The sequence below is a fragment of the Bacillus rossius genome, chromosome 1 (genome assembly GCF_032445375.1).
Source record: "Bacillus rossius redtenbacheri isolate Brsri chromosome 1, Brsri_v3, whole genome shotgun sequence".
Lineage (NCBI taxonomy): Eukaryota > Metazoa > Arthropoda > Insecta > Phasmatodea > Bacillidae > Bacillus > Bacillus rossius.
The window spans coordinates 220,911,487-220,935,336 of record NC_086330.1 but is presented as its reverse complement, the minus strand read 5'-3'; the positions used below and the strand labels follow the sequence as shown (position 1 = coordinate 220,935,336).

The following is a 23,850-nucleotide window of genomic DNA, read 5'->3' as shown; positions in this document are numbered from 1 at the left end:
AAACAGGTAGTTGTCTGAGCGCGTGTCCGGGTGGGCGTGGCACCACGTGGCCGGGTGGGCGTTGCCGGGAGCCACGTTGGGGTGGTTGTTGACGTCACGTGGAGGCTGTGGCGATGGTTCTAAATTAAGCAGCTAAGGAGCGCTAGTATCGCGGGCGCCGGAATTATTTATTCAAGTACAAAATGTTTCGCGGCGGCGGGGATTCAATCCGTCAACCTTTGGATTGGTAGGCAGCGATGCTAACCGCACTGCCACGAGGCCATCTTGGAAATTAATTTCAGATGTTGTATATATGCTTATAAAAATTTAGTGTTCTGTAATTTTTAAAAATGGATGTAGTCCGCAATGTTTATATTTTTATAGTGCTAGGCGGTAAATAAAACGAGCCGCATCGGCCGCCATGTTTATATTTCTTATAGTGGTAGGCGGTAAATTTAAACAAGGCGCATCGGCCGCCATGTTTATATTTCTTATAGTGGTAGGCGGTAAATTTAAACGAACCGCATCGGCCGCCATGTTTATATTTCTTATAGTGGGAGGTGGTAAATTTAAACGAGCCGCATCGGCCGCCATGTTTATATTTCTTATAGTGGTAAGCGGGAAATTTAAAATATATTGTCTGCTGCTAGTCGGCCACTATGTTCATACTTTTTATAGTGGTAGGCGGTAAATTTAAACAAGCCGCTTCGGCTGCTAGTCGGCCGCCATGTTTATTTTTTTATAGTGGTAAGCGGGAAATTAAAATTATATATTGCGGCTGCTATGCGGTCGCCATGTTTATTTTTTTGTCAACATTGAAAAAAAAAAAATTTTGTTTGCTAGAATGTATCCAGAACAGCCCCCTTTGAAACTAAATAATTTTATATACAGTAAAACCTTTTTGTTGCGACCACCTCTCTATTACAACCCGATTTCGAGGAACCGTGAAAAATTGCCGAAAATCCTAAGGAAATCGGACAGAAAGTAAGTTTCTTGTGGTGAGTAGTGTGTTACTGTGTTTCTCTTGCCGAGTGCTGTACTGCCGTAGGCAGCGCATATCTAAAAATAGATACCACTTCCTGTCGACCGCTGTCAGCGCTTAACAACCCACATTCCATGTCCCTTTGCCGGCAGGGTGCAGATAAAGGTTTTTGTGGCAACGTGTTTACGACCGCTGTCAGCGATTAACAACCCCCATTCCATGTCACTTTGCCGACAGGGTGCATATAAAGTTTTTTGTGGCAACGTGTTTACGTTTAGCTTTTTGTGAGTGTCTAGTGTGGTACACAGTTAAGGCGCTACCTGCTGGATTTCTCTTGATTTTGATTACTATTGGTTGACAATACACAGCGACCAACTGGTGGCACGCCCGCCTCGACTTGTTTCAACTCCCTCAGCGATGTTTATTTTGACAGTTCAAGCAACTATCTTTTCCCGTGGGTTGATAGAAAAAGATCACTTCACCCAGCATAAAAAAAAGGCTATGCCACTTATTGCCCACGCAGGAAACACACAGGCTCCTGTCTGTCTCCCTCGCATTTATCCTTCTTCTAATATTCCACGTCTCGCCTCTCACGCGAGCAATAATGAAGCGACCACACATTGAGCCGTTTTTTTGCTTTTTTTGGTGACAGCAGCTTGATTTTATTCGGTATATTCCTTTTCATAGGACCCTTGCTATTAAAATACATTTATATTTAAGTTTGAAAGCTTGTAAATTCCTTGCCAGAGATGACTGAACTCGAACTTGGTATGAAAAGTGACATATTTTGACCCCTCCCTCGCCGCTTTAGTACCCCATTCGGCCATTCATAATAGCCCAATTTTACGGGAGAAGGGAGGGTGAAATTAGCATTTTCTCACTGAAGGTTTTTCAAAGGGGAGCGAAGTTGGGGTGTTATAAGGGAGGACACTAGATGGTTTGTGTGTCTGAGAGGGATGAGCTACCCTTGAAGAATGTTAACGAGAGGGGTGGGAGGGTTTAGCTTATAGCCCAGGAAACAAAGGTTTCAACCTGTGAAAAATTTGTCCAAAGTAGAGTCGACTATGCTTAATAACATACCGAAAGTTTACCGCTGTAGACCTTGTGCATATCACTGAAAATTTGCAGTTAAGTCCTAGATGACAGCGACTTGCAGCAGTTCATTAAAATGCTTCCCATTTTCGCACTTTTTACCGTAGACTCTCGATAGCTATATGAAAATAATCTTAAAGCACTATTTATAATGAATAAAGTTCTAAAAGTTAATATTAAAGGTAAGAAAAAAAAATGTTAAATTAATGAAATAAGTTTTTTTACATCAGTCAAGGCAATAAAAATACAATTTACTTAAACATAAAGGGTCTTACGCAAATATTTCTTTAACAAAAGTTGTTGTATAGTTCTTAAGCTTTACAGGGACATATCTCTCAAAAGTCTAGCTTAATTTATAGGATCACTAGAGACTCCCGAGCTTATCAATGTCGTCTACGCACTGCGACAGAGCCACAGCTGCAAGCGCTGTGGCCACTCTCACTCCCACGAAATCGAAGATTTTTAATCTTTGTAAAATTTGCTCCTAACTGAAATTTAAAACAGTGGTAACATTCAAGTTTTCTAGCAACATTTGAAATGTTTACCTCCGCAAACCTTGCGCGGAACACCGAAAACGAGAAGTTAAGTCCTAAATAATACTTTATTGACCACTCAACAATATGGCACTATAACGTAATTACTATAGTATACTTTCAGAATAGCAAACCAAAACTTACTCAAAACATTATTCTCAATGATTAAATTTAAAATTATTTCACTACATTTGACTAAATATGATATTTATTCAATAATATTAGAAGAGAGGTGTTCTGAAAAAAAGGGCACAAATGAAAATACGTATTACAAAAACACGTAGAGGCCGATGTGAAAACATTAAATAAAAGTAGTTGCAAAGTTCTTAAAATTCAAATAAGTTTATTTGTTGAGAGCTTGGTACAATGTGTCTGACCGCTGAAGCGATCCGAGCCGTGTAGTGTATACTACTGCGATGTTGTCGAAGTAGGCTCGGGTCGGGACGAATTTCGCTGTAAAGAAACAAAGGTTTTTAATACATGGAAAATTATCCCAAAAAGAAACTTTGTACAGTTGTAGAATGAAGGTTTCTTAGTAACATATCAAAAGTTTACCGATGTAAACCTTGTGCGTCACGCCAAAAATGAGCAGTTAAGCCCAAAATGTCAATTTTTTGCAACGATCCACAATAATGGATATTGCAAATGCAGTTTATGGAGTAGACTGACAGTATGGAACCCAAAATAATCTATAAACATTGCCCTATCTGAGGATAGTGATAAAAAGTACAAAGTTTAAACATATTTCTATAAAATAGACAATTTAAATCATTAAAGTTAACAAATTCACTTTCATTCAATTTTCAGGAAATATAAATACATTTTACATAAACTTAAAGAGCCCAAAATGGAAATTGCTTAAAGTAAACGTTGTTTCATATTTATTCATCTTTAAATTGGTATATTTGTTAAGTGTCTCATACAATTAGTCTGACCGCTGAAGCGATCCGAGCCGCGTAGTGTATACTACTGCGATGTTGTCGAAGTAGGCTCGGGTCGGGACGAATTTCGCTGTAAAGAAACAAAGGTTTTTAATACATGGAAAATTATCCAAAAGAAGAAACTTTGTACAGTTGTAGAATGAACGTTTCTTAGTAACATATCAAAAGTTTACCGATGTAAACCTTGTGCGTCACACCAAAAACGAACAGTTAAGCCCAAAATGTCAATTTTTTGCAACGATCCACAATAATGGATATTGCAAATGCAGTTTATGGAATAGACTGACAGTATGGAACCCAAAATAATCTATAAACATTGCCCTATCTGAGGATAGTGATAAAAAGTACAAAGTTTAAACATATTTCTATAAAATAGACAATTTAAATCATTAAACTTAACGAATTCACTTTCATTCAATTTTTAGGAAATATAAATACATTTTACATAATCTTAAAGAGCCCAAAATGGAAATCGCTTAGAGTAAACGTTGTTGCATATTTATTCATCTTTAAATTGGTATATTTTTTAAGTGTCTCATACAATTAGTCTGACCGCTGAAGCGATCCGAGCCGCGTAGTGTATACTACTGCGATGTTGTCGAAGTAGGCTCGGGTCGGGACGAATTTCGCTGTAAAGAAACAAAGGTTTTTAATACATGGAAAATTATCCCAAAGAAGAAACTTTGTACAGTTGTAGAGTGAACGTTTCTTAGTAACATATCAAAGTTTACCGATGCAAACCTTGTGCGTCACGCCAAAAACGAGCAGTTAAGCCCAAAATGTCAATTTTTTGCAACGATCCACAATAATGGATATTGCAAATGCAGTTTATGGAGTAGACTGACAGTATGGAACCCAAAATAATCTATAAACATTGCCCTATCTGAGGATAGTAATCAAAAGTACACAGTTTTAACATCTTTATATTAAATAGACAGTTTAAATCATTAAAGTTGAGAAATTCATTTTCATTCAATTTTACGGAAAAGTTAATACATCTTACATAAATATAAAGAGCCTACGTGAAAATCGCTTTCAATAAACGTTGTTGCATATTTATTCTTCTTTAAATGGGTATATTTGTTAAGGGTCTCATATAATTTGTTTGACCCCTGAAGCTATCCGAGCCGTGTAGTGTATACTACTGTGATGTTGCCGACCGGCTTGGGGTCGGGACGATTTTCGCTGTTAAGAAACATGGAAAATTATCCCAAAGCAGAAACTTTGTACAGTTGTAGAATAAACGTTTCTTAGTAACATGTCAAAAGTTTACCGATGATCCCTTGTGATCACACGAATAACGAGCAGTTAAGTCCTAAATGATGATTTCCCAAACGATCCACAATATTGTGTTTCGTAAATAATTTAATAACTCTATAAATACTTTTTTTTAGTAGGCTCCCAGTATACAGAAAACTTGGTTTGTCCGCAAACGCCATACTACTACGGTAATAGGAATATGAAATCACTACAGACAAGATTTTGTTCCGTTTACTATGGTGAAACCAGAGCTAACCGAGAAATGACCGAACGTCCCGGAAAGTTGTGATATTTGACGATATTGCGCGAGTAGCACACCCGTACGTGACTACAGAGAATGGAAGGTTTCCTTAACCGTTAGGATTTCTGGTACGAACACCCTCTCACAGCTAGGGTCATAAAATACGGTCAAACACTTGCAAAAACATCCACCACCGCTCTTTGCCACTAGCAATCCAACGACGTCAGCTAGGCGCAGCACTCAAATACATTAACTTATTAAAAAAAACCTGAATATGTAATGCTACCTATACGTTTTACTACACAACTCGTGTTTTATTTATTTTCTGGAAAAAAAACCTATTATTATAGGAATTATGTTGTAAAAGTGAAAAAAAAAACTCAGAGTACATTTACGATGAATCGTTTTATTCAATTTTTATGTAGTAAACTGATTTTAAAGAAGTAAATATATAATTTTTCATTTTGTCGAATACAGGCTACATTAAAATTGTGCATTGTTCGGATCGAAAATAAAACGATGTATGAGAAATAAAAAAATTTTGATACTAAAAAAATAATTTTTAATAATAAAATTTTTGAAACAGAATAAATCCATGCAGATATAAAACCAGAGGTCCTCTAGAGTTTTTCATTTACAAGTTCCAAGCAGAAATCGTTTATTGTTAATTTTATTGTATCAAAAACATTCATTTAAGAAAAAAATGCATATCTCATTACATGTAACATAAATAAAGCCTCTCATATGAATTAGCTATGCTTTAAGTAATCCCTAAATAAGACCAAGTTGAATGAGTGTCGCAGTACGCAGTGTGTCGCAATGCCGCGCTGGAACGGCGGTGGCCGTGAGAGATCAGTACGGCCGCAGTACACTGCAACGCTCGGGCCGCTTTAATGAGCCAACTAATTACGTTAGACTCTTTATAAATATACTGTCTTAAAGATAAAGGTATAACCAAAAACCTTTATTTGGACATTTGTCGCATTGGACTCTTCAAATTGGTGTAAATAGTATTTTTATCTGAGTGGCAAAGATAAAAAATAATATTTCATGAATTAATCGCTTAATATCACATCTTTAATATTAACAATTTATGATTTTTACAACATTAATGGCTGTATTAGAGTCTCAAGATTATTTTGGTAGTTTTATGGACAGTCTAAATTAAAAACTGTACAAATGGGTAGCATTTTAATGGACTGATGTAAGTCGCTGTCATCTAGGACTTAAATGCAAATTTTCGGTGATACGCACAAGGTCTACAGCGGTAAACTTTCGGTATGTTATTAAGCATAGTCAAATCTACAGCTGTGCAAAAATTCAGCTTTGGACAAATTTTTCACAGGTTTGTGGCTTTTTAAGTCTTGGTTTCCTGGACTATTATGCGTCATGAAGCCGCTGCCGCCAGCCAGCCGGGCGAGCTTCGTGTGTGCCCACTCGCGTTGCAGAACCTACAGCTGCCATATTTTTAAAGGAAATGTCCCATTATTTTTCTGTTATTCTTACATGAACATTATTGGAAGTATTTAAGCCGACACAAAAATTCGCTGTGTGTTAAAATTAACAGACATACTTTCATTTCATTTTTTTTTATTTTTTTTATTTTTTTTTCCGGTTATTCACATTTTGGTCAAAATGTCCAATTTTTTGACGGTTCCCGAAAATGTATTCATAAAATCACTGCTTCGTTAAATCCGGGGTTTGTGACATCGGGGTTCTAGTGTATTTAACTACGGAAAGCAGAAAACGTACATGTAAACTAACACATATTTTCTTTATAGGTGCCCTTTAGGGCGACGGACTTGTCATGAAGGTTGAAGTGGGTTTAAAGCAAAGCCGTCTAGCATTGTGAGTGACAGCATCCTGCCATTGTACGGCTGGTTTGCGAGTAGCGGTTTGGGAGGGGGGGGTTGAAATGAACTGAAAATTTCGAAAAACATCTATTACGACCCCCCCCTCTATTACGACCCTATTCCTGGGAACCGTGAGGGGTCGTTTCAGAGAGGTTTGACTGTATGACAATCGATTGCTGTAAGCCGCCATCTTTTAGCACAGCATACCAGGCCGCCGTCTTGTAGCACAGCATACCAGGCCGCCGTCTTGTAGCACAGCATACCAGGCAGCCATCTTGTAGCACATCATACCAGGCAGCCATCTTTTTTCCCATTATAGTCATTGGTTTTTTTTTTTTCAAATTTGAATATAAAATAAAATAATTATTTTGGCAGCCACTATTCTATGACTATAGTATTAGTAGTAGTAGTAGGCGCCAAATTCAAAACACACACTGGAGGGCAGCCATAATTATTTTTATTATAGTACTAGACCAGTATAGTCATATTGTGCGTAATTTGTTATGTAGCATGTCTGCCATCTTGGATACCACTATAATGAATAAAGCTATAAGCATTACTTATGCTTATAGCAATATTTATGTGTCAATAAAAATATACTTTAGGCATATTTAGTACTATTCAGCGAATTCAAACACAGTTTTTTTTGATGTGTTAAAGACATAGTTCTCTTGTAGTGATATATTTATATTGTTTTTTCCGGTAATTAAATATACAGTGGCAATTACTTAAAAAAAAAGTTATATTATTTATAATATATCACCCATTTTATTAAAAGTATTCTTACTACGTCACATACAGTTGTCATTTAAAAGAATGTTGTGCATATATATATAGATAGTATTCTCTCTTACAGTAATTATGTTAAATTTTTATATATTGCCAAGGGCTGGAGTCGCGCAACGATCGCAGACGTGTCGCGACGGCGCGTTCCCCCTTGTGATTTAATAATAACCCAGACTGCCTCACGCGGTGTAGGGACGCGCTGCGGCGTGAGCGCTCGCAGAGAGCTGTATACACATGTAATTTCTTTCCCAAGTTAAAATACATACTTTTTTCCACATTTAAAAAATATTACGTGTATATGCATTTTTGCAGTTAATTATAAAAAGAATATTTCAAATTAAAAAATAAACATGTGTAACAAATTTTTTTATTTTTACTCCAGTTACGTGGCAGGAAGTTTTGTGTGTGTTAGTTACCTGTAACTGCCATTTGATTATTACCAAGCAAATAGTAACTTGTAATAATATGTTCTTATTTTGTGTTAGTCTCATTTACGTAACGTTTCTTTTAAAAAAATAATGTATGTATACTTTTTTTCTCACATCAGTTTTTAATATCTTTTACGAGTAGCGCATTGCTACAAATTAGATTAAATATTACATCTTACGTGTTACAACAACAGTCAACGAGTTTTGAACAACTTTTAAACCAGACACCAGTCTACAGCAGCCCAGCTCTAAAAAATAAAAATAGAAATATAAAACCCCTTAGGCCACGGCTGCGACCCTTTCACGCGGGAACATCTGCGCTGCAGCAGTCTACCACACACCACGTGTCACACACCATTCCAAGGGTCTCCTGAGAGCCGCGGTTAGAGTTTGTTATGGCTGGTTCACTCCATCAGTCTTCCACATCTGTTCTAGAAATCCATGTTTTTACTGATTCTGGGAATCCCTTCCATCTGACTAGAAGACATGTAGGAAGTCGCTTGTGGATTTTATTGATTAAATAAGTGTCTATATACTTCATCACTTGAATTTCTTGAGAATAAAAACCGCCCTTGATTTCATTTCCATCTAGAGCAGACAGGTAGTATGTTCTAGGGTAAGTGTTGCGTATTTTTATCACCTTAATAATCTCGTGGGACCAATTTACGGAATAACCTTTTGCAAATAAATTCTTATTTCTTGAGATCCGTACATGATCTCCTACACTAGCTTTAAGTCGCTTGTGATCTATCTTTTACACAACATTGTAAACTGTTTTAAGAAGAAAATTATCTTTCACCTCGTTGGGGCTCATACTGTTAGTCCTATGAAATCTGCCATTGTATATTTCCATAACTTTTAGTAAGAGCGGTAGCCATTTATAGTTTCCCTGAGCGGACATTTCCGTAAACAAAAGCGATTTTAAACTTCTAATGAAGCGTTCAACAACCGAGATCTTCACGCTGTTGGTTGAATAATGGTTAATTCCGTGTTTTTTCAGCAATGTCTGAAATCTTCTGTTATAAAATTCTGTACCGTGGTCTGAGTGCACGTGAGTGAAACCTTCAGAGTCCTTTAGAATACGTTTCATAGCTAAAGCCACAAGTTCCGCAGTTTTTTTCAGTACCGGAACCACGTAAGCCCATTTGGAGTAAACATCAATCGCAACCAATATATATCTGAATCCTTGATGTAAGTTTTTGGACATACGCCATTGCTAAGAACTTTTTCTGTTGAAGAAAAACTAAAAAATAAAAAATAAATAAATTAATAAATAAAACCCAAAAAAGACAAAAAAAACACAAAATTAAGCAAAAATTGCTGTTGTCAACAAGGATATAAACACCTCAAAATATTCCGTAACAGGAATATGGTCAACAAAACAAAGAAAAACAAAGAAAAATGTATTAAGAGAAAAAAAAACAAAAATGATGACGACGACAGAAATATTGAACCCAAAAAATTCAGCACAACGGTTGAAACAAAACAAAAAACACGACAAAACGAAAAGATGATACAAACACAATAGTTTTCCAAAACAGAATAGAACTATAAAAAAAAAACACAAATGATGACAGCACAAAAATATTGAACCCAAAATAATTCAGCACAACAGATGAAATGAGACAAAAACACGACAAAACGAAAAGACGAAACGATTACAATAGTTTTACCAAAACAGAAACAAGCGACGTTTCAGGAACTGCTATCTGCTCCCGTCCTCAGGCAGAGACGCACATGGTACGGAAACACAGGTGGCCAGGAGCAAGGTTTTGTTGAGTGCGAGCTGCATCGTCCCAACGACACGGTGGTTGCCTGGAGTGTATTGTGTGATTCGTTCACACATTCAACCTTCCTCGACGGGGGCAACCACTCGTGGAGTGTGCCGTGCAACCCGGACATCTGCGACCTCCACACCGTGGTCGGCTCCGACGACGAGGAGGACGCCGAGGACGCCGACCAGGTTGCCCACCTGTGGTGCCGCTGCCGTCGCGGCTAGACATCAGCCGCCAGCCGCCAGCCGCCAGCTGCCACCCGCCAGTCTTCGCCAGTAACAGCTCCGGTGAGTGACGTCCGCCATGTTTCCACCCGTCTGGGGTAGGGACCCCATCAAGACAGAGAGGGAAAAGGCTAGACACATCCGCGGGCCATATCCCGCAGGCTTAAGACTAGCTTCTGGTGAACATCTGGACATTCCCATGGCGCTGTTCGAAGATGTTCGTTATTTAGATACGAACCCAGAACAATTTTCAGATGATGGTTTTATGATTATCAAAGCATTCTAAACTTCTATGACATTCCTATTTCTTTAGCTTAGATGGCGAGAAGAAGCGAAGATACACAGAATAGCAGATCCTAGGTTAACTGACACTTTACCCAAGATAATGTACGACTGTCAAGAAACTAGATACCTTTACGTGCATTCTAGCCTGCACTGTGTCGAATACCGTGTTAGATATTATGACATTGAGAAGGATTGTGAACATCTGCCTGTATACTTTGAATCGTGTCGCGATAATATCCATTATCGCATGTGCGGGGATATATCATTCCCATGTACTAGCATGAGACTGTTAGGGTCATTCTCCAGAAAGTGTGCAATTTGGATTTTGAAATCTCAAAACTTAAAAATATGATTTTTTCATTATTATTTTTACAAGTTACCTACAGTATTATGCACATTATTGCTGTTGTGATTGTTCCTCAAAAATATATTATATTAAAAAGTTCACATTCACGGAGGTGAGATTATGGTAACGGAGGTGATAATAGAGTTCATAGAGTAGAGTTAATCTCTAGAAGCCAGTATAATAAATAACCACAGACAGACAGAAAATGTACCTATAATATTAAGACACAATTACGCTAATTTACATAAACTTAAATTTCAAATTTTAATGTTAGCAAGTAATTTGCACTGTTAAATCAGCCTCCGATTTCAAGTTTCTATTCAGTATTAAAACTTACTAGTAATAATTTGAAAAACTGCAATACACACACACACTGGTCTCACAAATTAAAAGTATTTTAAATACATTTCATTAAAGGTTTTCATAGCCTTCCAGATTATTGCTGAATAAATACTGCCCACGATTGTTCACCAAAGGTTGTTCAATAATTTGAACTATATCTATTCTTGCAACAACAGAAGTATCCTCAACTTCAGGAAATATAAATTTCTTAGACGTTGTCCTTTTTAGTCATTCTGAAATGTAGAACAAACTTTAATTAGCTTACTAGATCCCGCAAATACAAAAACTATTTTTTTTACAAATCTATTTACAATTAGGCCTGTACAGTTAAAGTAATAACAAATATTTAAAATTCAAATTAAATATTATTAGTGAAAGTAAACTTTGCATACATTTCTTGAAGCATCACTCCAGAAAAATTGTTCTGCATATGAATATGTACATTTAAGAAGCTTGTGACATTTCATGTTCAATATTTTTTATTTTTTTAAACACTGCATTGTAGATTTTGCAAAATAGTGATTATTTATACTACAGTTTTGAACAATGGAAGTGTCTGTTACTATAATAACCTTAATTGTAGGTCACAAAGAAGAATTGAACATCCATTTAATAGCAATGCATCTTTAAGAGCATGTTAAAATGGCCAATACATAAATATATTATGCCTGAAATATACTTTAATGCTTGATAATTATTTATGTGATGTAATAATGTGTACATAATGTTTTACTCACAAAAATAACAAAATTAAAATGATGAAAAATGTTACTCCGTTACTTCTTCTCACCTCCGTGAATATTGCAAGTAACGGAGGTGAGAATTTTAAACTTGAAGTTAAATAATTATGGCATATTTGAGGTTAGGACATTTGTGTTTGTTGATTTCACTTTTATTCACCACATTATTACATTTATCTATAGAATGAAAGTTAAATACAATGTTTCTTACCTTAAAATAATTATCACGGAGGTGAGAACTTCAAAACACAATATCCATATTTCATACTACAAACTTCAGATAATACACATTTGAAACAACTTACTAAACTACATTTTTAAGAGTAAACAAATTGACTACCACACCTTGCTTTTGTCTACAGATTGTTGCTTGCAATGCACTCTATAATAAATTATTACAGTTTCAAGTCTTACTGATGGAGGTAAGAACCTGTGTGAGGGACAAACATAAAACACCCAATATAATTATGAAATAAATAAATTATGCACATTATTTTATCAACAAAAACTTGTTTAGAGGTATACATTATGGCAAATAAATAAAAGCAGATAAAAACTGTGCCATTCAAATAAAGTGAACTGATAAAAGTGCTTAGTTGTCGGCGGGGACAAGCCACGGAGGTGAGATATTGCACACTTTGTGACAAATAAAAAATGAGATTATATTGTATTTAGGTTTTCTACAGGTTTTTTAAATTTTATTGGTTTCCATTGAATTTATGTTGCAATTTCAAGCATTAAAAATATATTATAATACTCTGAAACTGACCGGGACTGAAATTGCACACTTTTTGGAGAATGACCCGTTAGCATCATTTCACTGTAAAGATAAGAACTGTTACATGCACTTATGCCATCTGCTGGCTAAACATCCAACAACCGTTGATGAACTCAGAACATCTAGGGTTAAAAATTATGAAACTTTTATAAAGCGCTGTACCGGAACTGATCATTGTCGAAAGAAATCTTACGATGTTTTGTTGGGTGATGATGACGACCTGAACACACCGTGTGTAGGGCACCTATGTCCTATTTACCGTGCAAAAGTAATAAAAGAGTCAAACTTTTCAGTGTCTAAAGCATTACCTCTTGTGCCATATGTCTGCTTCAAGCTATCGACGAAACGTAAACTTTTCTACAAAAAAGCATGAACTGTTGTGAGTCAGCGTGTTGTAACACTCCTACGTGTTGTAACACTCCTACGTGTTATGACACCCTCGTGAATACATTGCAAGTTTATTTATGGAATTCATACGTATAATTGCTAAAAGACATTCAAAGTCTCAGCTCTATGTGGACTGAGCCTCGGTTGAGTACACATGTTGTTTAATCCAGGTAACCAGTATGAAAACCTGTCTCGTGGTTTATCTATGGTGGAGTACTCAATCTGGAATAATGGACTCCTGAAGAACTATGTTGAGAGTTGTGATGGTCACTTTCACACTGTTCAGATTATAAACCCGGACACTAACGATCTACCCATGGAAGTTATTCAGTACAATTTGTACGGATGTTGTGCAGTTAATAACATGCAAAAAGACACCCCATTACCTTGCAGTGTCAACGAAGTCTACAATCACGCCTTGCAAATGCCAGAACTGCATTCACCCGACTGTGCATCAGCAATCATCGAGCCTGCGAAACCAGCGCGCAAGAAATGTCAGCAGAGAGACCCCGCAACGTATGCACCGCGCAAGACTCGACCCCGAGACCTCAGCCATCTGGGACCCGTCAGTCAAGATGGTGATCACAACGTTCAGCAGAATCAGTACGAAAGAGACCTAAACAATGCCAAAATAGCCCTATGTACTGTACTCATCGAAATGTTAAACAAACTGTAAGTTTTATTATTATAACGTAACTTTTTTTCATTTAATACGTCGTTTGTGAAAAAACGTCTTCATATATAATATTTGTTTCTAATTTAAAACACACGTAAGTGTGAAAAATATATTAATGTGTGGACTCTGAGTAAAGAGTCATATTTTAGTGTGTGTTTGATTTATTTATTAACTAATTGTTGTATGAGGAGTGGTTTGAAGTGTGACTTTCGAATAAAATCTGTATATAATCACATTTCTATATATTATTTGAATACTAGCCTGATCATTGTGTTTGAGTTTCTGGGGTGACATTCATCTGGAGGGAGGGGTGGTAAGTTGTAAAAATAACCAGACGCGACGCGCTGCGGCGTAAGCACTTGCAGAGTAAAAATAAAAAAATACACTGGCAGCCATTTTGAAAATGTCTTTTAATATATACGGGGCACAGACTGTGAGACAACACAGTCTCTGATCAGTCGCCTGACTGCTGCGTCCGCTTGATCTGACTGCGTCTCACGTGTTCTCCAGCTAAGGTAAGATAATGTTACTATAAATTTATTTACTAAGCTGTTTGTAATGTTAGGATGATATTATTATCAATTTGAATGGAAATATTCTTTTTTCATTTAATATGAAAATAATATTAAACTTAAACTTTCTTCACAATTTACTAACACACTTTTTCACGTTAACTCTATATATTTACCATCTATAATTTATTAACGTCTCATATTCATTACGTAAAAATTTTTTTTAGAAAATATTGCCATCTAGAGATATTCTCGTTTAATTTTTTTTTAATATCTTGCAAACGGATGGGAGAGAGCTATAATTCAGTTTCGTATACGTTCTAACTTTGTTTTTGAAGCAAAAAAAAATAGATTTAATTTTAAATAATGACAGACCCATACTCCATACATACGTCTACTAAATTTTATTCTTTTCTTTTTGTTTTAGGTTTGTGCTCACTGTTGAACGTAATTTCCAGTCTCTCTCTCTTTCTTTCTCTTCTCTCCTCTCTTACTATGTCTTCCCGTTCTTCCTCCCCCGAGGCAAAGCGACTCCGTCTTAATGAAGCTGAGCCTTCTAGCTCTGCCTCTCGCGATGGTGGGCGGGGGTCAGGGGTGGAGTTGGCGCAGGGGCCCGACGTCTTGCCTCGCCTGGAGGGTGTTACCTTGAACACTGCATTTGCTAACAAGATAGTGGACTTTCGAATTGGAAATGATATTGACAATGTCGATCCGGACTTGGGCCGGTTTCTACAGAGATGTAGGGTTCCCTTTCTGGACTTAACTAACAAATTAATGATATTGACAATGTCGATCCGGACTTGGACCGGTTTCTACAGAGATGTAGGGTTCCCTTTCTGGACTTAACTAACAAATTAATTTGCCCCTTTAAAGTTTACGTTTCACTCTCGTCTTCATTTGTTAAGGAATCTGCGGAGGGAAACGAGAGTGAACCTTTTCATTTCACAACTCACTCAACCGCGATACTGTACTCTCATGAGGTAGGGGATATCTACGATTCAACATTCATTCCGGAAATCAATAAACACGTTAGTGATTTCGCAGCGCATGGCAGTGGCTGGGCTCTGAAAAGATTGATTAACATGGATGTACATGTTTCAAGCTATAGAGTTTTCACATTCGGCGCAGCGAACACGAAATTGCTGGTGTTTTTGTCCAATAGGGGGCTTGTGTTAACATTGAGTGTCCCAAGCAACACTGTTTCCTGTATGCCGTCATGGCAGGTGTGTCGACGGTGGAAGGCAACATTAGTCGAGCCACTTCGTATCCAAATCCACTCGTGTATTTTAATACAAATGGCTTGACGTTTCCCTCCACTTTGCATCAGATTAAAACATTTGAGAGGAACAATGATATTTCCATTAATGTTTACGCTTGCGTAGATTCTAAGGTGAATATCGTTGACGAATGTTTTAGTGGCAAATCTGAATCCTCGATCCAGCCTCTTCGCGTATATTCTGAGCTAAGAGAGAGAGACATGTAAATATTTTGGCGATACGTTCAAGTGGCGCGACAGAGCACCTACATTTTGTTTACATTAAATCAATATCCAGATTATTGCATTCACAATCATCCCGAGCTCATGCGAAGAAATGGATTTGCGAGCGCTGTCTTCAGTATTTTAGAAGCGAAGCCAGATTAAATTCACACACTGTTCTCTGCAGCCAGCATCAAGCAGTGCGGACCTGTTTCCCTACAGAAGAGAACAAGTATTTGCAATTTACAAACATTGCAAAACAGGACCGTCTAGGCTTTATTGTGTACTGTGACACTGAGTGTTACCTTAAGCCTTTCTCCACCTGTTTGCCCGGTGACAAGTCTTCTAGCACTACACGGGTAAACGAACACGTGCCTTATGCATGTAGCATTTTGTTAGTGTGTGGGTACGATAGCTCTTTGACCAAGTATGTGCAATTCGAGGGTGATAATTGTATTGCTGAAATGGTCGCAGAATTAGATTCAATGTCGAAGTGGGTTTGCGATATTTATTCAAAGACCATAGCTGTTAAGACACCGACCCCGGCCATCTCTGCAAGGCTTGCAAGTCAAACACATTGCCATATCTGTCAGAAGGTATTGGCTGGGCAGAAGGTGCTTGATCACTGCCATTTGACTGGTGAAATACGTGGTTATGTCCATTTTAAATCCAACCTGGCTTTCAGGATGCAAAAGAATCAACTCGTCAGGTTTTTCATAATTTGCAAAACTATGATGCCCACTTTTTAATGCAACATTTAGTTTCGCGGCGAATTGCATAGCCAGACGGTTCCTTCGTTGTGGAGAACCCCTGCGAGGTCAAAGTCCTTGGAGTTACAATGGAGAGCTACAAGTGTATTACAAAATACAAACCCATTTCAGGTAATGCGCAAGGAGGCATGCGCACTGTGCATCTTAGGTTCATAGATTCACTTAACTTTTTTAATTCATCTCTGGAAACTCTCGCTGGCAATCTCACGCCAGATAAATTGAAAGTCACCTGTTCAATGTTTCCAGATGACGCACAGTTTCAGTTAGCTATGCGTAAAAGTGTGTTTCCCTATGATTTTGTTAAATCTAGTGAACAATTGCAGACTGCCTCACTACCCCCTAAGGAAGCATTCCATAACGTAATGAGTGGCATGAACGTGAGTGATCTGGACTATACTCACGCTCAAAATGCTTGGGACGTCTTCCATTGTGCCACGTTGAAAGAGTACGCACTTAGTTATCTTAAGGTGAATACTTGTTTGCTGGCCTACATATTCGAGTCGTTTCGTTTCGTTTGCTTTCAGTATTATTCATTAGATCCTGCCCATTACATTACCGCTCCCTTGCTCGCATGGGATGCACTTATAATTACAACCGGTGCACGTCTTGAGCTGATAACTGACCCGGATATATACCTCTTCCTAGAGTCAGCCGTTCGTGGCGGTATAACTAACGTAATTCGACGTCACGCGAAAGCCAATAATGTTTACATGTCCACTCACGACCCGAGCCTTCCGTCTTCTTACATCTGTTATTTTGATGTAAACGCTTTGTATGCTCACACAATGTTAGATATACATCCTGTGGGCAAATTTGAGTGGGTTCCCAGGGATGAGTATGCGAGTTGAGATTTCAACGCCATTGACATGGATGGCGATACGTCATATTTCGTGGAAGTGGATTTGACATTTCCCGATGATTGTCACGACCGCCTATCAGATCTGCCTCTGGCCCCTGTAAATGGCGTACCGCCAAACGGGCGAAAGAGTAAATTATTTTTGACATTGCGCCGCGTAATAATTATGTTGTCCATGCTAAAACACTGCGGCACTACGTTTAGTATGGGGCGGTCATGGAAAAAAGTATATTCATTCTATCCTGATTTAAAGTAAAGTAAAAAAGTACCAGCTTGTTTCAAGTTGTCTTGATAACATCTCAAAGTATATTCATTCTATCCTGATTTAAAGTAACGTTAAAAAAACCTAGCTTGTTTCAAGTTGTCTTGATAACATCTAAAAGTATATTCATTCTATCCTGATTTAAAGTAACGTAAAAAATACTATTTGTTTCTTTTTTTTAATATATAAATCGTCCTCTTGATAGGATGCCTGAAATTTGTGTGACGTTCTACAGGTCTCCCCACCCTTATGAAGAGGGTTCCATCAGAGTTGGCAACCTCTTTCTTTGAGGAGGGGGCGGGTATTCCACCCGACATTGCGGCGGCCTTCTTCGCCGAAGACCTGCAGGAGGGGCCATCGTCTTCCGCTCCTCCTCCGCCGGCCACTACGTTGCCGCTTCTGTTGGCCGGCCCCTCTGGGACATGTCCCTGGGGTCGGCCGCTAACAGCCGACGAATCCAGGGGGTACCCGATACCTGCTTCACAGCAGCAGGTGCCGGCTCTGCCTAGCGGCAAGGTTGTGGCCCTGCTGATGGTGATGGACGCCCAGCAGGGTGGGGGGGATTTTAAACAAAAAAAAAATAAGTAAATAAAAATCTTTTTTTTGACAAATTAATATGGATGTGTTGACTACATTATTTCAATATCCAATATGCTATTTACGTTACTTGTGGCTGGTAAGTTACTAGGCACAAGAAATTTTTTAATACGTGTAAAGAACTATACAGTCATGGTAGCGGGATGCTGTAGACTGGTGTCTGGTTTAAAAGTTGTTTAAAACTCGTTTACTGTTGTTGCAACACGTAGGATTTTTGTCTGGAAAACACACGTAATATTTAATCTAATTTGTATAGGGTTGGGGCGAATCCTGATTTCCTCGAATCCGAATCCTAACTCAAATCCTTGACTGGAATTGCCGAATCTCGAACCCAAACCCGAATCATTTAACAGTTGTGAGGCACCATACTCCTGTTTTAAAATTAATCACAAATTAACAAGCAAATAGTATTATAGACCCTACATATATTTATATGTATTTATAGCAGTTACAAGGAATAAAAACCAAGTGAAGTAAATTATGATGTACGTATTTACATGACATAAATATGATGTAAGAGCAACATCCACAAAAAGTAAAAATAAAACAGGTCACTTACAAATTCAAACTAACCAAATGTAATCTTGAAGTATGTCACTTACTTAGTGTTCATGTACAAAAAAATTACAACTTGTAAACATATTAAGATTTTTGTTCATAAAAGTTAACATGTTCATTCGTTCAGGATCTAGTCGGCTCCTTTTCTGGTCAACAATTAGCCCCGCAGTACTGAACAGTCGTTTAGAAAAAACGGTTGCAGGTGGACACGAATGATATTTCTTGGCGACTTTTGCAAGGTTAGGAAAACATGATTTCCGTGTCCTCCAAAATTTAAGAGCAACATGACATGCTTCATATTCACTGTCAATAAAATGTGCTGTGATGACCATTAAATCATCTTTAGCAGATGATGTCCACATATCTAATGTGAGTGAGATGTATTCTGCTTGCACTAAAAGTCCCTTGACTTTCTCACATGTAGTTTGGTACATTTCTGGTATAACTGTATTTGCCAGAAATTTTCTCGAAACCATTGAATAACGAGGTTCCAGAAATGCAATAAGCTTTCTGAAGCCTTTGTTTTCTACAACAGTGGCTGATTCATATCATTTCTGCAATACTTAAGCCTACCTTAGTGTTTTCCTTTGCCATCTTTGATTGAAAACTTACATTTTTTTGTCATGAATATTGTGCTAGTGTGGGCTGTGTGAGTGATGGTTCAATGTTTTGAGGTTCAGATAAAATTCGATTAGGCCCTGCAATTTCTCCTGAACTGGGAGATTCACTATTCTCCCGTTCATCAACAGCAATTTTGGCCGAGTGGAGTTTAAGATGTTTACATAACGCACTTGTTGTACATGACTTTCCGCGGGATATTTTTGCACCACAAACCAGACGTGCAGCTTTGGTGGTGTCGGATTTGTCCAGAATAAAATGTTCCTATACGTCCGTCATCTCTGATTGTGATTTACGTCACGTAAATGACTTTAAATCACCATTCACAACGAAAGATAAACCACATGTTACATGGAAATATTCAGTTCAGTAGAAAAACTCGCACAGATAAAATCAATACCGATAACAAATTAATAAACAAACGGGACGAGACGCCATTGTTCCGTGCCCAATGTCGCCAATACTTTGTGTGTGAATTGCGTTTTGTGAATATTGTTTTGTTTGAACTTCGTTTCTGTTGAAAACTTTTACGTTTATTTGTGAATTATTTTATTCATTTATATTCTTGATTAAAACATTACAAAAACAAATTCTCATATGCTTAAAGAAAATGGAACAGTGTTTGATGAGTTCGAAGATAATGCAGCTGACGATGCGCCACGATCGTGAGTCGTGAGTGGAAGTTTGGTGCTTATTAGGTTACGGCGAAAACAGTAAAAATCAATAATACTTTTGCATCACTGCGTGTATTTTGAGAAGTGGCAGATTTATTAATAAATTCGTAAACTGTTGTATGTAGGCAAAACATAATATCAACACAGCTTAGGCTGGGTACATTCTTGTTTATAACATCTGATGCCTTCCTAACCTCAAATATGTTGTGCTTTTACTGTTTCTTGTGTATATACAGCAGAACATCTGTCATACACTTTTCAACGGAGGGCACAAAAATGGTGTATGATGGGGGAAAGTGTATGAAAAGAGAATGGCGATAATAAAAATTTTTTTCAATCTAGCATACCAGCACAATATCAGATTAAACATAAATTCATGCAAAGAAATAAAATAGGCTATTTATTGGAAAAAAATATCAGAAATGTCTGTTTTTATAAACAAATTTATGTAACAGAACAATATTCAATAAAAATTTAACTTCAGAAACGTAGAATACCAAACAATCCGAATGTAAGGAAACAATAACAAACGGGTATATTAGTTCAATGATTAATGAATGCACAAAATATGAGATCCATGCCTTGGTAAAGAGCGTGCACAGTTTTCATAATCATTTCTAGTTTGCGCCACTAGTCTCGCTTCGGTGCTGGCCATAGATGCTACTAGTGAAGTGCACACTCTTCTTGATGCTATCCATATCTATGGCGCAGTAAAGTTATTTTCGTATGTTTGCAAATGTAAACAATGGACGTTTTTTAAGATAAAAGCATTTAAACGTAGTTTATAAGGAGGAATAAAAGAACCATTTGTGAATTTTGGGACTTTTTAGCTTCGTAAAACCGTTTGAAACGGGAAATTAAATATTTTATTAGTGCATGTTCCGGGAAAGTAAACCATTGTAAATTATAAATTATAGTACTTTCGGCGGGATCAAAATTAATCTGCGTATGGCACGGGAAAATGTATGAAACGGGAACGCATCATCGAGGTTCAACTGTAAAGGATTAGCGGTTAGGATTTTTTTTATAAATAACCCATACAAGCAGTTTATGCATAATAAATAAAAAAACACCGAATCCTTTGACGAATCCTACTTCAGACCTGCCGAAGCTTTGAATCCCTAGGATTCGGCGGATTCGGCGGATTTTGGATTCGGTCACCCCATCCCTAAATTTGTAGCAATGCGCTACTCGTAAAATATATTAAAAACTGATGTGAGGAAAAAATATACATACATTATTTTTTTAAAAGAAACGTTACATAAACGAGACTATCGCAAAATAAGAACATATTATTACAAGTTACTTTTTGCCTGGTAATAATCAAATGGCAGGTACAGGTAACTAACACACACAAAACTTCCTGCCACTTAACTGAAGTAAAAATAAAAAAATTTGTTACACATGTTTTATTTTTTAAGTGTGGAAAAAAATATGTATTTTAACTTGGGAAAGAAATTACATGTGTATACAGCTCTCTGCGAGCGCTCACGCCGCAGCGCGTCCCTACACCGCGTGAGGCAGTCTGGGTTATTATTAAATCACAAGGGGGAACGCGCCGTCGCGACACGTCTGCGATCGTTGCGCGACTCCAGCCCTTGGCAATATATAAAAATTTAATATAATTACTGTAAGAGAGAATACTATCCTACTAATATTATTAACGCGAAAGTTTGTAAGTATGGATGTTTGTTACTCTTTCACATAAAAACTACTGAATGGATTTGAATGAAAGTTGGCCTACATGAGCTTATAACCTGGATTAACATATAGACCCCATATTAATATGAAATTTTATCCCTAAGGAAGTAAAAAGTGATAATTTCATTTTATAACAGAAAAAAATCATAGGTCATAGACATACAAATAGTGAGTGAGTGTCATTTCTCTATGTCTGACAAACAATCATACACAAAGTAAGGTCTGGCAAATTAATATTTTTCTCCTTGGTGAGACCAGTCCGCTTAGTGGAGCTCGCAGTGGCTAGCAAAATAAAGGCACTAATAACAGTTTTGTTCTTAACTTCGTCGATAGATAGAGTTGCCTTGAATTTTAAACGCACGATCGTTTGATGCGTTTGTCATGTCTTTAATTTTCGTTTGTTTGTGCCGTATGCGTTCCTATACCATTCATCCGATTGCGAAGAAATTTTGGTGTTTTGTTATGCGCATGCCCATGAAGGTCTACTGAGATGGTATAACTATTTTTCAATAGTTGGAGCATGAATTGTGTTAAAAAATGTGTTTATTTCATTTTATATAGCGTCACTTTGTCTGTTTTTGTTGTATAAGTGCGCACGCATGACAAAATTTATTTAAATATTAAAGAGGAACAGAGATAGAGTTATTTATATATATATATATATATATAGTGAGATAGAGACGGAGAGATAAGTTGAGATAGATCGAGGTATAGAGAATGAAATGGGTCATTACAAAACAAAACTGAATGAGGCATTGTAATGCAGGCCAAGCATTAGCTAGATAATGGAATCTTTTCGATATTAGTAATCTCTTATTTTTCAGCTGTTTTTCTATATTGCTTTATAAAGTCTAAATTATTTACAGACCAGGTAAATAACTATAAACTGGCAGAACGTCTGTTGGGATTTAAAAGTGATATAAATTAATTTTCACACTTGACATTCAAATTAAGAAGACAATTACTAACTACACCCTGTGTTCAGCCCGGGCAACGCCGGGTATTGCAGCTAGTCTATATATATATATATATATATATATATATATATATATATATATATATATATATATATATATATATATATATATATATATATATATATATATATATAAGAATACTTTTAATAAAATGGGTGATATATTATAAATAATATTACTTTTTTTAAAGTAATTGCCACTTTATATTTAATTACTGGAAAAAACAATATGAATATATCACTACAAGAGAACATTAAGTCTTTTAACACGTAAAAAAAAAAAAAAAACGGTGTTTGAATTCGCCGAATAGTACTAAATATAACTAAAGTGTATTTTTTATTAACTCATAAATATTGCTATAAGCATAAGTAATGCCTATAGCTTTTTTTCATTATAGTGGTATCCAAGATGGCAGACATGCTACATAACAAATTAAGCGCAATATGACTATACTGGTCTAGTACTAGAATAAAAATAAACATGGCTGCCCTCCAGTGTGTGTTTTGAAATTGGCGCCTAGTTATTATATTCATTATAGTCATTTGGTTTTTTTTTTTCAAGTTTGAATATAAAATAAAATTATTATTTCGGCAGCCACTACTATAGTCATAGAGTAGTGGCTGCCGAAATAATAATTTTATTTTATATTCAAACTTGAAAAAAAAAAAAAAATGACTATAATGGGATAAAAGATGGCTGCCTGGTATGCTGTGCTACAAGATGGCGGCCTAATATGCTCTGCTACAAGATGGTGGCTTACAGCAATTAATTGTCATATATAAAATTATTTTATTTTCAAAGTTGGCTTTTCTGGTTACATCCTAGCAGCCGAAATTATTATTTTTTTTCCAATGTTGACGAAAAAAATAAACATGGCGGCCGCATAGCAGCCGACAATATATATTTTTAATTTCCCGCTTCCCACTATAAAAAATATAAACATGGCGGCCGACTAGCAGCCGATGCGGTTTGTTTAAATTTACCGCCTACCACTATAAAAAATATAAATATGGTGGCTGACTAGCAACTGACAATATATTTTAAATTTCCCACTTACCACTATAAAAAATATAAACATGGCGGCTGATGCGTCTTGTTTAAATTTCCCGCCTAGCACTATAAAAATATAAACATGGCGGCCGATGCGGCTTGTTTAAATTTCCCGCTTACCACTATAAGAAATATAAACATGGCAGCCGA

The 23,850-nt window shown here is 36.8% G+C and overlaps 1 protein-coding gene across 3 annotated transcripts in view; it reads left to right on the top strand.

The window, feature by feature from the left end:
* Nucleotides 1–23,850, top strand: part of LOC134527312 (pre-mRNA-splicing factor 38B) — a 168,808-nt gene that overhangs the window by 124,854 nt on the left and 20,104 nt on the right. Inside the window, exon 8 of one of the 3 annotated variants that reach the window (XM_063359867.1) lies at nt 17,761–22,684. The exons of the other annotated variants lie outside the window; for them this stretch is intronic. Within the exon in view, the coding sequence (XP_063215937.1) occupies nt 17,761–17,815 (55 nt within the window). The 3' untranslated portion in view covers nt 17,816–22,684. Of the gene's footprint in view, nt 1–17,760; nt 22,685–23,850 lie in introns of those variants that run through there. 3 annotated transcript variants of the gene reach the window in all.